The following is a 12776-nucleotide window of genomic DNA, read 5'->3' as shown; positions in this document are numbered from 1 at the left end:
TTTAGATCTTAATTATTACAAACAGTGGGACAAGGGGTGAAATAAAAAAATTACAACCCTTTCCTTCTATAAGGGGAGTGGATCCTCATATCATCCAGTAACGCATAGATAGCCAACAACACCAAAAAAATATCAACCTTTTGGTAGACCATTTGAGCTTACCACTTAAGATGCACCTTTTGAACTATATGTAAGTACTTACCACAAATATAACCACCTTTTCCTATCAAGTACCACAAACGTTCGAGTCAGCATAGGCGCCCATGTCTTCCCAGTTAACGTCCATCCTAAAACTAGTTCCTGACCAGGCAGATGATATGCCTCCACACCCTTAGAACTGCAATTTATTACAACATAGTGGAACCACTGCAGAACAACTCAATCCCTAACTCAACCACTGGGAATCCTGTGGACGCCCCAACACAATTGTTGTACTCCAGTGACAATGACTTCCCCATCCGTGAATCGATTGGCTATGATAACTCGGCATATGCTCCTTCGAACCAGTCACACTACAAGGGGAACCTAGAGACGGATGCTTACTTGGGCTATAATGGTAATGTTGTAGGCCAATATAACATGGAATACGATGAGTTTATCAATGCACCGCAAAAATTCTTCCTGTGGGAATGTTGATGATATTGATGCATGGTTTGAATGACTTCTTTAGATGCCAGTTAGTGCTTCCATTTAAATGCTATATCATGGAATAAGTTATTATACTGCCATTAGGTGCCATTATCAATTGTACTATGCCTATTCTAGGCGATAATAAACATATCAACATGCTCAGGATATTGGGCCATGAAGTTTGTTTTGGTATGACAATACTAATTTTTATTGCACCGTGTTCTTCATTTTGATTTAGTTAGTGTTTCTATTCAGTAAGAAGCGTGCTATTTTTCAACCGCTATTGGTGAACAAGAGCAATATGAAATATTCAACCATGTTTCACCTATTTAAAGCTTAATCCAGATTGTTGAAGTAGGGTTATATATTTTAGCTCATGCCTCTATGCCTAAAAAATTATCATACGTCGGGACCTCTTTAGCATTAATGGTGATGAAGAAAGAAAAACAGAAGAAATGGAAAGGGTGAGGAGAAAAAAAAAGGTTGGGTTTAGAGCATTTGAGTTGAGAGTGAAACACAAGCCCAAGAGTGAAAAGGAGAGGGGCCAAAACAAACCAAGCAAAACTGAGCCCATTTGGTTCTGTTGACACACAAATCCTACCCCGCTCCTCCTCTCCCCTCCCCTCCCCGAGCCGCCGCCGGAAGTGACCATGGCGGCGCCCTACCGCCGTCTCCTCCTCCTCCGCCGCCTCTCCATCTCCATCTCCCAATCCCACCTCGCCCCGCACCCCCAGCCCGCCCCGCTGCTCTCTCCCGCCCGCCACTTCGCCTTCTCCTCCGCGGAGGAGGCCGCGGCCGAGCGCCGCCGCCGCAAGCGCCGCCTCCGCATCGAGCCGCCGCTGCACGCCCTCCGCCGCGACCCCTCCAACCCGCCGCCCCCGCGCGACCCCAACGCGCCCCGCCTCCCCGACACCACCTCCTCCCTGGTCGGCCCGCGCCTCAGCCTCCACAACCGCGTGCAGGCCCTCATCCGCTCCGGCGACCTCGACGGCGCCGCCGCCGCCTCCCGCGCGGCCGTCTCCTCGCGCGTCCGCCCCACCGTCTTCACCTGCAACGCGGTCGCCGCCTCCATGGTCCGCGCAGGCCGGCCCGACGACGCCGTCGCCCTCTTCGCCTTCTTCTTCCGCCGCTCCAACATCGTCCCCAACGTCGTCTCCTACAACACCCTCATCCTCGCCCACTGCGACGCCGCCCGCGTCGACGACGCGCTCCAGGCATACCAGGAGATGCTGGACGGCCTCACCTCCTTCTCCCCCTCCACGGTCTCCTACCGCCACCTCACCAAGGGCCTCGTCGCCGCCGGCCGCGTCCAGGACGCCCTCGACCTCCTCCGTGACATGCTCAACCGCGGCCAGGGCGCCGACTCCATCGTCTACAAGAACCTCATCGACGGCTACGTCGCCCTCGACGACTGGGACAAGGCCTTCCAGCTCTTCGACGAGCTCCGGGAGAAGGCCACCGTCTATGACGGCGTCGTGCACACCAGCTTCATGGAGGGCTACTGGAAGAAAGGCATGGACAAGGAGGCCATGGACAGCTACAGCTCCCTTCTGGACAAGAAGTTCAAGATGACGCCGGCCACCTGCAACGTGCTGCTCCAGACACTCTTCAGCCACGACAAGCACAAGGAGGCACACGACCTGTGGGAGACCATGGTCGACAACCACAACCCGCCCAGCTTCATCGGCGTCAACAGCGAGTCCTACACTGTCATGGTCAACCAGTGCTTCAAGGAGGGCAGGTTCCAGGACGCCATCGAGGTGTTCCACAGACAGCCGAGGAAGAGTGTGCAGATGGACGTCGCCTGCTTCAACAACATCATCGGGAAGCTCTGCGAGAACGGGATGCTAGCAGAGGCGGAGCAGCTCTTCGAGGAGATGGAGAGCAAGTCAGTGCTTCCAGATGTGTACACCTACACTTACCTGGTCGACTCGTGCTTCAAGGATGGCCGTGTGGATGACACCATGCAGTATTTCCACAAAATGGCGGACGGGAGGGAGCACGGGCCAAAGTTCAATATCGCTTTCTTCAATCGGATGTTTCAAGGGCTTACAGAAGCTGGCCGGATTGATGATGCCTTGAAGGTGTATGGAAGGATGCCTGACAAGGAGATTAAGCCGTCCACGGCCACCTTTGAGATCCTGGTTAAGGCGTCCTGCAAGGAAGGGGAATTGGATAGAGCACGAGACCTGGTGAGGGACATGGCCAGAGGCGGTGTTGTCGCTCCTCCTGAGTTCCGTGAGTGTATTGTTGAGATTTTCAAGACTGCTGATCGCCAGGAAGAGATCGAGCAAGCTTTTGATGAAAAGCCAGTGCCACCACCTCCTTCGCCAAGGCCAGAGTATCGCCCTCGGAGTCTACCTGGATTTGCATCTAATCAGACGCCGGGTAGCTACGCACCTAACCAAGGCAAACTGGGCTATGGTTCTCAACCATTTCATCATGGCAATGCTGTACCTCAAATCCTGCGACCTGAGGGGATGTCTTCTGAACCCCGTCAGCCTGCGTTTGGAAGCCAGCAAGTTCAGAAAACAGAAGTTGGTGCTTCTAATACATCACAATATGGGCTTCCTTCTCCTCAAGGATCACCACCTGGGACGTCCCTGCCTCAAGGTCATCTGCCGGAGTTTGGTTCCTCTCGTCCTTGGCAGCAAGCAGTCGGTGCTTCTCAAGTGCAACAACCTAAATTTAGCTCGGATTCACCGGTGCAGTCTGGATTTGGTACCCCTCAACCGCAACAATCAACGCATATCTCTCATCAGACTCAACATGCCGGGTTTGGCACACCTCGTCCATGGCAGACAGGGTTTGGCTCTCAGCAAGCGCAGCAGCCCGGGTATGGCTCTCAGCAAGCGCAGCAGCCAGGGTATGGCTCTCAGCAAGCGCAGCAGCCTGGATATGGCTCTCAGCAAGCGCAGCAGCCAGGGTATGGCTCTCAGCAAGCGCAGCAGCCAGGGTATGGCTCTCAGCAAGGTCAACAGCCAGGATATGGCTCTCAGCAAGTGCAACAACCAGGATATGTCTCTGACCAAACGCAGCAGCCCAGGTATGGCTCTCAGCAAGCGCAACAGCCAGGATATGGCTCTCAGCAAGCGCAACAAACAGGGTATGGCTCTCAGCAAACGCAGCAGCCAGGTTATGGCTCTCAGCAAGGGCAGCAGCCAGGGTATGGCTCGCACCAAGCGCAACAGACTGGATATGGCCCGCATCAAGCGCAACAGCCTGGGTATAGCTACCAAGCCCAACAGCCAAGGTATGGCGCTCACCAAGCGGAACAGCCAGGATATGGTGCTTATCAAGCGCAACAGCCTGGGTACGGCGCTCATCAAGCACGACAGCCTGGGTATGGTGCACCTCAGACATCACAGCCACCTTTTGGTCTTCCTGAAGCACCACAATCTGGCTTTCGCAGTGCTCGGACTCTACCAAGCTATGGCCATATAGGAAATCAGCATGATCAGTTTGGATCTCCTCCTCAGGGCAGACAAAAGGTTGACACTCAGCCAGCGCAGGACTCTGGTGCTCCTGAAGCACCACAATCTGGTTCGGGCATTGCTCAGAGCTTGCCAAACAGTGGCCACATTGGAAATCAACATGATCAGTTTGGATCGGGTGGAATAAAATTTAGCACCCAGTCACCTCAGGAGGACTTTGGTACTCAGGCATCAGATGAAGTGGCTGTCAAGTACGCTGAGCGATACTAAAATGGCAACCTTGTCCTCCAAATCAAACATGGCCTAATTTGAGGAGCAGGTACTGCAAGCATGTTAGACAGTGCTCATTCCATTTCATTCCACGATGCCACACCCCCTTATTTTTGTTGTTTGTGCTTCTGTTTTAATTTACTTGTAGACCCCAATGATGATATTCGTGGTGTGCTGCTTGCAGGGCATTGTGAAACAATTCTGTCGTCTTTGTTTGGAGCAAGGTGCTACATGGATGCAAATGTCTGTTAGCCGATCAAGAACAGCCGGAGTTAGGCGATCAAATGGGTTTGGCTGTAGTAATTTTGAGTACCATTATTTGCCTCAGTTACATTCGGCTAACTTTGGTCTAGTATAGGCTTGTAATAATTAGGCATGATAAATCACATGCACTATGAGTTGATCTACTCGAATAGGATTGGAGGGCAACATAATTAATTGCTGATCCTAATGCCCTTTATTTAGTGGAACGGTTTATGGAAATGTAATGAACAACTCAGTAAGACCAAATTTTGTTTATCTTAATCAGGCAGATTCATCAGTAACTAAGAGATTGTGTTTGCATTTCTTGTACTAATTATCCTGCTGTATTAACTGATATCATCGATCATCTTGAAGTCTGTCCTGATTGGTACACAAATCTGGATTGGATGGCAAAAAAATGCAGCAGGCCAGGTCAGGTCCTCACATAGTATGTATGTACAACCCCTTTTCTCCTCCCTATCTGCTATACATATCCTTCTCACTTTGATAATAGTTGGCAATGCCGGAGGGGAGCTTGCATTGTCTGTGTGCGCTTGGTGTCTTGGCCTGGCACCTGTATCAATGCTTGTATGTGGTTAGTTGCATCATAGCAGCAAAAGTAGTAAACTAATCTCCCTGTCCTTTTTTTGCAATGCATAGATGATGATGATGATGATGGTGATATCCAAGTAAGTAGAGTATGTTTGTGTTTGTGAAAGAAAAGAAAATTAAGACGTGTTGTTGGATGTTGGGGTTCAGTTCATACAAGGTATAATAAATTTTACGTACATGTAGAGTCGCGCAATGCATCTTTAATTCTTATGTTTTATTTATTTATCTTGCACAAGAGTACTTACTAGGAAGTAAGGAAACAGAAGAAGGGCTCCCGTTGTTTGCCTGATGATTTGCTTACATAAGTGTCGTACAACAAGGTCCTGGAGCTCTTTTTCACTGTTAACGATGATTTGCTAGTAAATGTCACCAAAAAGGTCAGGTTTTGGCGGTGGACTAGAAAATATTGCTCTTCTTTCTTTCTTATGTGAATTAAACAAACAGTTAAACATGGCTACATACGGACGCATTCATTTCATTTTTATTTTTCCTGAAGTTTTCTGGTTTGCTAATTCACACAATCTGTTCTGCTTCGCCTGAATCTAGGTAGTTAATTTGCTTCACTTGGTGTGTGTTGGTTGAAGAGGAAGAGTTGCCTGAATCCTGTGTTAGTGCCACACTACTGGACTGACAGAAGAAGCAGGAATTTTCTTACTTCTGTCAGGCAACTAGGAGATGTCTGACTGAACGTTCTGGCTGGACAAACTAGGAGATGCCTGTCTGTTTGTTTGTTTGTAGACCACGTCACGTGGTAAAACTTTCTAGTGTCAACAAGAGGACTCTTGTTGTACGATCAATGAATTTTTTAAATTTATTATTTGGAGAATCCATATAACCGCTAAAGGTTCTGTTTGATGATTCGCTGGAGATGATCAGAGCGCCGGGTGTGGATTGGCGGTGCTGACATGGCATTTTCGATGGTAACGTGTCTGTCAATTGCTGACATGGCTCACTTGGTTGGTGTGGCAGACTGACTAGTTGAGAGCTGATGGTTGTAAATTAGGGTCAGGTCAGGTCAGTCAATAATTCCCATGAAAGCAGCCATTCATGAAAACCAATAAGGTCTTACTAGATGAGTTTCAAAGCTAGCAACTTGACATTTATTACACCTTGTAATATCACAGGTAGTACTTCCAGAGGGATTGAAATGTCCGCAAGCGGTTGTTCCTTTTGAGACTGAGCAACATCTTGAGGTAATCATATCTTCCCATCAACTACCTCAAAAGGGAAATTTAACCAAAATATCACTTTGTACGAACATACGTACGTATGTATGCAAATTCACAACTGATGAAATTGAGTTACTTTGGTTTAAAGTTTCTTATTTAGAACAAGAAACAAAATCCAAAAAATCAATAAGATACGCGTGCGTGTTCTGAACCTTCTTATTGGTTAGGTCAGGTCAGTCAATAATTCCCATTAAAGCACCCATTGGTTAAAACCAATAAGAACGTCCTACTAGATGAGTTTCAGAGGTATGAACCCCACACCACGGTGCCTAGCTAGCAACTTGACATCTAGCAGCATCATTTCAGAGGTAGTGCTTCCAGAGGGATCGAAAAGTCTGCAAGCGGTTGTTCCTTTTGAGACTGAGCAACATCTTGAGGTAATCCCATCTTTTACCTCAAAAGGGAAATTTGCTCGTACCGAGTTAATTACCTCGAAAGGAACATTGTTCTGGCTTGATATTGTTTTCCCTTCATCGATTCTTAGTTCTGATGATGATATATGCCACTGAATGCAGACTAGCTATTCATACCTCGAGTTAACTAGTGCTCCCTTCTTATATTTCTTTACAGAGGGAGTACTTTGGAAGGAAATTTGTTTGTGGCTTTATATTGTTTTCCTTTCTTGGATCCTAGCTCTGATGATGATTTATGCCACTGAATGCAGACTAGGTATTCATACCTTGGTGTTGTTGGCAGGACGACAGCGGTGATAAAGAAGAACATAGTCGGAGAGCACAATGTTCCATTCCAGGTACTTTGCACATAGAGAGTGGCGAGCCATGTTCCTTGGGTCTTGCTGCTCCCTATCTCATCGTTCTGTGAACTGCAGATGTACTATGAGTTAAGCCCGATCGATCTTCATGCTGGCGGAGCAGCTGATGCTGATAACAGCAGTGCTGCTCTTTTTCGGCTCGTATCTTTCTTTACGGAGGGAGTAATTAGTATGATGAATGAATTGATGATCGGATGACCCCTGGGGGTGTATTAGCTTTGGAGAGTTTTCTGCACAAAAGAAAAGAGAATAAAATTGGTTAAAAGTGGGATTTGAACCTAGTGGGCTGGTTCCAGCACGAGGAACTTAACCATTTGAGCTACGCCCAGTTCACATATTGTCCTTTGTAATTATGAACTATAATATGGTTTGTCAAGTCGTAATAGCTCATCGCGTGCACAGTTGTTGTGCCAGGTTCTGGGAGATTGTTTATCTGTCTTGCCATTATTACTCGTATTTGTATTGTTTGGTCTCTATACTCTGTACTATGCACATTGCTCGCAGAGGTACGATAAGCGAACAACAAAGAATGTTTCACGCTGGCCCTGATTTGAGATCTCGAGAGAATAGGTGGAAAGTGCCCACGACATCGGATAATATGATGCCCGGCCCGGCCCGGTCCGACCCCTCGAATCATGTCATCCATGCAAATTGCAGCTACCATTAGTCTGGTAGTGATCATATCAGCAAGTTGGCACTCAACAACTGTGCACAAGATCTGCGTGGTAAACGATGCTGCATTGATCTGAATATCTCTGCACGTACGGCTATGCATGAAGCATGATGACAGATGGAGGTGCAACACTAAAGCTGACGCGTTTGGTGCCCGCGTCGTGTATAAATGGGACCTCTGCATCGCTCTCAGAACTCACACCATTCTCCCCCCACCAAAATCAAGCACCACAGCTATCCTACGTGGTTCAGATTCCAGATCGCCAGTGTGCACTGCACTCTGTTCTCTTCGGCTAGCTCCACTTCCACCATCATGGCCAACTTCGCCGTCCAGCTCAAGGATAGGTTTTTCGGCCTTGTCGACCGGGTCGCCGGCTGCGGCCGCGCCGGGGTCAGGGAGGAGGCCCCCAAGTCGGCGCCGGCGCCGGCCGTGCAGGAGGTATGCTTAATTAGACATTGTTTTCTACCGTACAAGACTTGTTGTAGCTGGAGAAGTCACCGTACTGCTTGTTACTCTTGCAGCACGTCGAGATTCGACCGAGAGGCCCCAATGTGTCAGGAGGATCGGAGGCGGGAGTCAATTAGACAGTGTGGATGCTACTCGTTTGTTACTGTCTGCTGATGTCTGGAGTGTTATCGCTTCGTTTCAGATTCACGTGGCTTCCCTTGTTCTGAAAGTTGAAACAAATGCTTTCCTTGCTGGTGTTCTGAATGCGTGAAGTGTGCTTGTGCGTGCGTGGGTGTGTTTTCAATGTTCAACAAGTTTTTTCTTCATACCTCAAAAGTGGTAACAGAAGTATTAAGCTTAATGATTTCATTGTATCATGTATGTTTGATGAAGCAATAATTTATTTGATCCAAATTTCACACGCTCACACGCAGTGGCGTAGCTTGAAAGCAAAAGTTGGGTGGGCCAGACTAAAGAAAAGCATAATTTTTTTTTTCAAATTCGCCATCATAAGGGCATGTTAAAAGACCGGGCTAGGAGATATACTCTCCCTATGTGCCGAAATACTGGTAGTTGGGGGAACTTGTACTAGTTTCCGCCAACTACAAGTATATCCGTACAGAGGGAGTATATAATATATACAATACGTGTAATAAAGTACAGTTCAACCATCAAGCACTATTAAGTTATCTGCAAGAAGCTTCACCATTTCAAGAAAGCTTGGAATGTAAGCCACTTAACAACCGCAATTTACACTTTCAGCCGCAAACGGTTTCTTGGCACTTTCTCCTTGCCCTTCACAACTACAATATTCTCCGTGTGGCATGGTTGTTTCAGTAAGGCATGACCACCAGTGACTGCATTGTTGTGTGGTGAGCATGGTCCAGATCCTATGTGGGTCAAGAATGCACAATGTTTTCGATGAACCCTCTTCCAACTGTCAAATCCATATATTGTGAAGACATGAGAACCACCTCACGTATTCTTTTGTTACTGGAGACGAAACAATATTAGACAATACACACAATTTTTGTCCTCTAAATACTCTAGACATGATGGAAAATCACCAAACCAACTATACTGGAAGCGGCGGTGATGCCCTGGTTCACCTTAAGGGCAATACATGGTCTTCCTCAACTTCACTTATGTCATCTCTTTTCCTTCTAAAAGCCAAATCGATTCTTCTCTAAGTCTGATTTTCCTTGCCCATGACTACCTATGTTGCAATTTGCATAAGATCAGATCATCAGTCTTTATTTATAACTAGCAAGACAGATCACTGGATGTATGGAGGCCTATTGCTTATCAAATATAGAATTTGGGGGAAGATTTATACCTGCTAGCTACCTGGGGCTGTGTGCCCGTGTGTGAAGTGTGATGCGGCAGGGGGCTAATTCATGTGTTCGCCAACACAGAACATGGAAGGGGATCTCGCTCAGGTCATGCGCCAGCCATTGAGTTGGAGGAGAACAGCCAGCCGCAAGATTAGATGGCCGGCAGCACGCACGGCATTGGTCGGTGGACGATGAGCGGCGGGAGGGAATAGGGCAGGGGCGGGGCGAGACGGCGGGCAGCGCTCTGGTGGACGGTGCTCCCTCCCTGTCCACGGCGGTCAGTGTCGGCGGCGTGGCTACATGCTGAGACGAAGAGGAAATTGGGAATTGGGGAAGGTGCGTGACTGCCTACGCGTGCGTGAGACGAGAGGAAAGGATGGGGATGATGTGTCGTGCGTGGGCTGGGCTAAGACGACATGTAGGTACAAAAAATTTGGCCAAATTCCTGGGCGGGCCATGGCCCGGGTCGGCCCCTACAGAGCTCCACCCCTGCTCACATGCTGTTCAAAAGTTATACATGCATCCGTAGACTTGAATGTTGCTAGTAGACAACACACACACACACACACACACACACACACACCCACACACACACACACTTCCGCATAAGTACACTTGAATGGAGCACTAGTAGGCGGCCAACACCATCCCCCTCCCGCGATGCTCTGTGAGCGTCCGGGGGAAACTTTAGCCACTAACTCGTCTCAAACCCCCTCTGGTCCTTCCCCCCTGGCCGCCGCTGAGAGGCGCCGCCGGGTGAAGTCCCGTCGGCGGCGGTGGCAGCGGGGCCTCTCTCTTCCCCTTTGCAAGCTCGCAGAGGCTTGCACGGGACAACCGGGCATGTGGACTCACTGGGCTCACGCGAGGCCCATTGGTGGTTCTGGCCCGCTATTACTCTTGCAGCACGTCGAGATTATAGTGTTGTAGTTTCTACTGTACAATGATTACATTGTTGTAGCTAGAGAACTCACCGTGCTGCTATTACTCTTGCAACACGTCAAGATTCGACCGAGAGGCCCCAATGTGTCAGGAGGATCAGAGGCGGGAGTCAATTAGACACCGCGGATGCTTCCAGGACGTAATTCTTCTGTGCAGCAATGAGGATAATCCTCAAGTTACAGACCCAGTCCGTGTAATTGCTACCATCATCTTTCAACTTTGCTTTCTCAAGGAACGCATTAAAATTTAACGGAACAACAGCACGAGTCATCTATCTACAATTAACATAGACAAGCAAAATACTATCAGGTACTAAGTTCATGATAAATTTAAGTTTAATTAATCATATTACTTAAGAACTCCCACTTAGATAGATATCCCTCTAATCCTCTAAGTGATCACGTGATCCAAATCAACTAAACCATGTCCGATCATCACGTGAGATGGAGTAGTTTCAATGGTGAACATCACTATATTGATCATATCTACTATATGATTCACGCTCGACCTTTCGGTCTCAGTGTTCCGAGGCCATATCTGCATATGCTAGGCTCGTCAGGTTTAACCTGAGTATTCCGTGTGTGCAACTGTTTTGCACCCGTTGTATTTGAACGTAGAGCCTATCACACCCGATCATCACGTGGTGTCTCAGCACGAAGAACTTTCGCAACGGCGCATCCTCAGGGAGAACACTTATACCTTGATAATTTAGTGAGAGATCATCTTATAATGCTACCGTCAATCAAAGCAAGATAAGATGCATAAAAGATAAACATCACATGCAATCAATATAATTGATATGATATGGCCATCATCATCTTGTGCTTGTGATCTCCATCTCCGAAACACCGTCATGATCACCATCGTCACCGGTGCGACACCTTGATCTCCATCATAGCATCGTTGCGTCTCGCCAACTTATGCTTCCACGACTATCGCTACCGCTTAGTGATAAATTAAAGCATTACAGGGCGTTTGCATTGCATACAATAAAGCGACAACCATATGGCTCCTGCCAGTTGCCGATAACTCGGTTACAAAACATGATCATCTCATACAATAAAATATAGCATCATGCCTTGACCATATCACATCACAACATGCCCTGCAAAAACAACTTAGACGTCCTCTACTTTGTTGTTGCAAGTTTTACGTGGCTGCTACGGTTTGAGCAAGAACCGTTCTTACCTACGCATCAAAACCACAACGATAGTTTGTCAAGTTAGTGCTGTTTTAACCTTCTCAAGGGCCGGGCTTAGCCACACTCGATTCAACTAAAGTTGGAGAAACTGACACCCGCCAGCCACCTGTGTGCAAAGCACGTCGGTAGAACCAGTCTCGCGTAAGCGTACGCGTAATGTCGGACCGGGCCGCTTCATCCAACAATACCGCCGAACCAAAGTATGACATGCTGGTAAGCAGTATGACTTATATCGCCCACAACTCACTTGTGTTCTACTCGTGCATATAACATCTACGCATAAAACCTGGCTCGGATGCCACTGTTGGGGAACGTAGTAATTTCAAAAAAATTCCTACGCACACACAGGATCATGGTGATGCATAGCAACGAGAGGGGAGAGTGTTGTCCACGTACCCTCGTAGACCGAAAGCGCGCGGAAGCGTTAGCACAATGCGGTTGATGTAGTCGTACGTCTTCACGATCCGACCGGTCAAGTACCGAACGTACGGCACCTCCGAGTTCAGCACACGTTCAGCTCGATGACGTCCCTCGAACTCCGATCCAGCTGAGCTTTGAGGGAGAGTTCCGTCAGCACGACGACATGATGACGATGATGATGTTCTACCGACACAGGGCTTCACCTAAGCACCGCTACGATATTATCGAGGTGGACTATGGTGGAGGGGGGCACCGCACACGGCTAAGAGATCCAAGGGATCAATTGTTGTGTCTAGAGGTGCCCCCCTGCCCCCGTATATAAAGGAGCAAAGGGGGGGAGAGGCGGCCGCCAGGAGGAGGCGTGCCAGGGAGGAGTCCAACTCCCACCGGGAGTAGGATTCCCTCCTTTCCTAGTTGGAGTAGGAGAAGGGGGGAGGAGGAGGGAGAGAGGAAGGAAAGGGGGGCGCCGCCCCCCTCCTTGTCCAAATCGGACTAGAGGGGGAGGGGGCGCGCGGCCTGCCCTGGCCGCCCCTCCTCTTCTCCACTAAGGCCCATCTTGACCCATTAAACCC

At 48.4% G+C, this 12776-nt stretch overlaps 1 protein-coding gene and 2 long non-coding RNA genes across 4 annotated transcripts; 2 read left to right on the top strand and 1 right to left on the bottom strand.

The window, feature by feature from the left end:
- Positions 1-1199: 1199 nt before the first annotated feature.
- On the top strand, positions 1200-7602 carry LOC109745539 (uncharacterized). 2 transcript variants are annotated; one of them, XM_073509284.1, is made up of 8 exons: positions 1200-4315; positions 4800-4833; positions 4953-5025; positions 5238-5266; positions 5510-5566; positions 6314-6382; positions 7083-7169; positions 7248-7602. In XM_073509284.1, exons 1-8 carry the CDS (start codon positions 1281-1283, stop codon positions 7386-7388), a joined length of 3525 nt encoding a protein of 1174 aa, XP_073365385.1. In that variant the 5' UTR covers positions 1200-1280; the 3' UTR covers positions 7389-7602. The 2 variants fall into 2 exon arrangements, with proteins under 2 accessions (XP_073365385.1, XP_073365384.1); XM_073509283.1 differs by lacking the exons at positions 4953-5025; positions 5238-5266; positions 5510-5566; ... (1 more) ...; positions 7083-7169; positions 7248-7602 and having other exon boundaries at positions 1202-4383; positions 4519-4879.
- Positions 7603-7741: 139 nt separating this feature from the next.
- On the top strand, positions 7742-8737 carry LOC120973831 (uncharacterized). Its single transcript, XR_006670786.1, has 2 exons — positions 7742-8301; positions 8385-8737. It is a non-coding gene; the product is annotated as an uncharacterized lncRNA (long non-coding RNA).
- A 223-nt stretch (positions 8738-8960) lies between these two features.
- On the bottom strand, positions 8961-10016 carry LOC120973830 (uncharacterized). Its single transcript, XR_005769345.3, has 2 exons — positions 9647-10016; positions 8961-9526 (listed from the first exon to the last, which is right to left on the bottom strand). It is a non-coding gene; the product is annotated as an uncharacterized lncRNA (long non-coding RNA).
- Between the last annotated feature and the right edge of the window lie 2760 nt (positions 10017-12776).

Source organism: Aegilops tauschii, chromosome 2 (genome assembly GCF_002575655.3).
Source record: "Aegilops tauschii subsp. strangulata cultivar AL8/78 chromosome 2, Aet v6.0, whole genome shotgun sequence".
Lineage (NCBI taxonomy): Eukaryota > Viridiplantae > Streptophyta > Magnoliopsida > Poales > Poaceae > Aegilops > Aegilops tauschii.
Note: the sequence above shows the minus strand (reverse complement) of the source record. Positions and strands in the feature narration are given on the sequence as shown.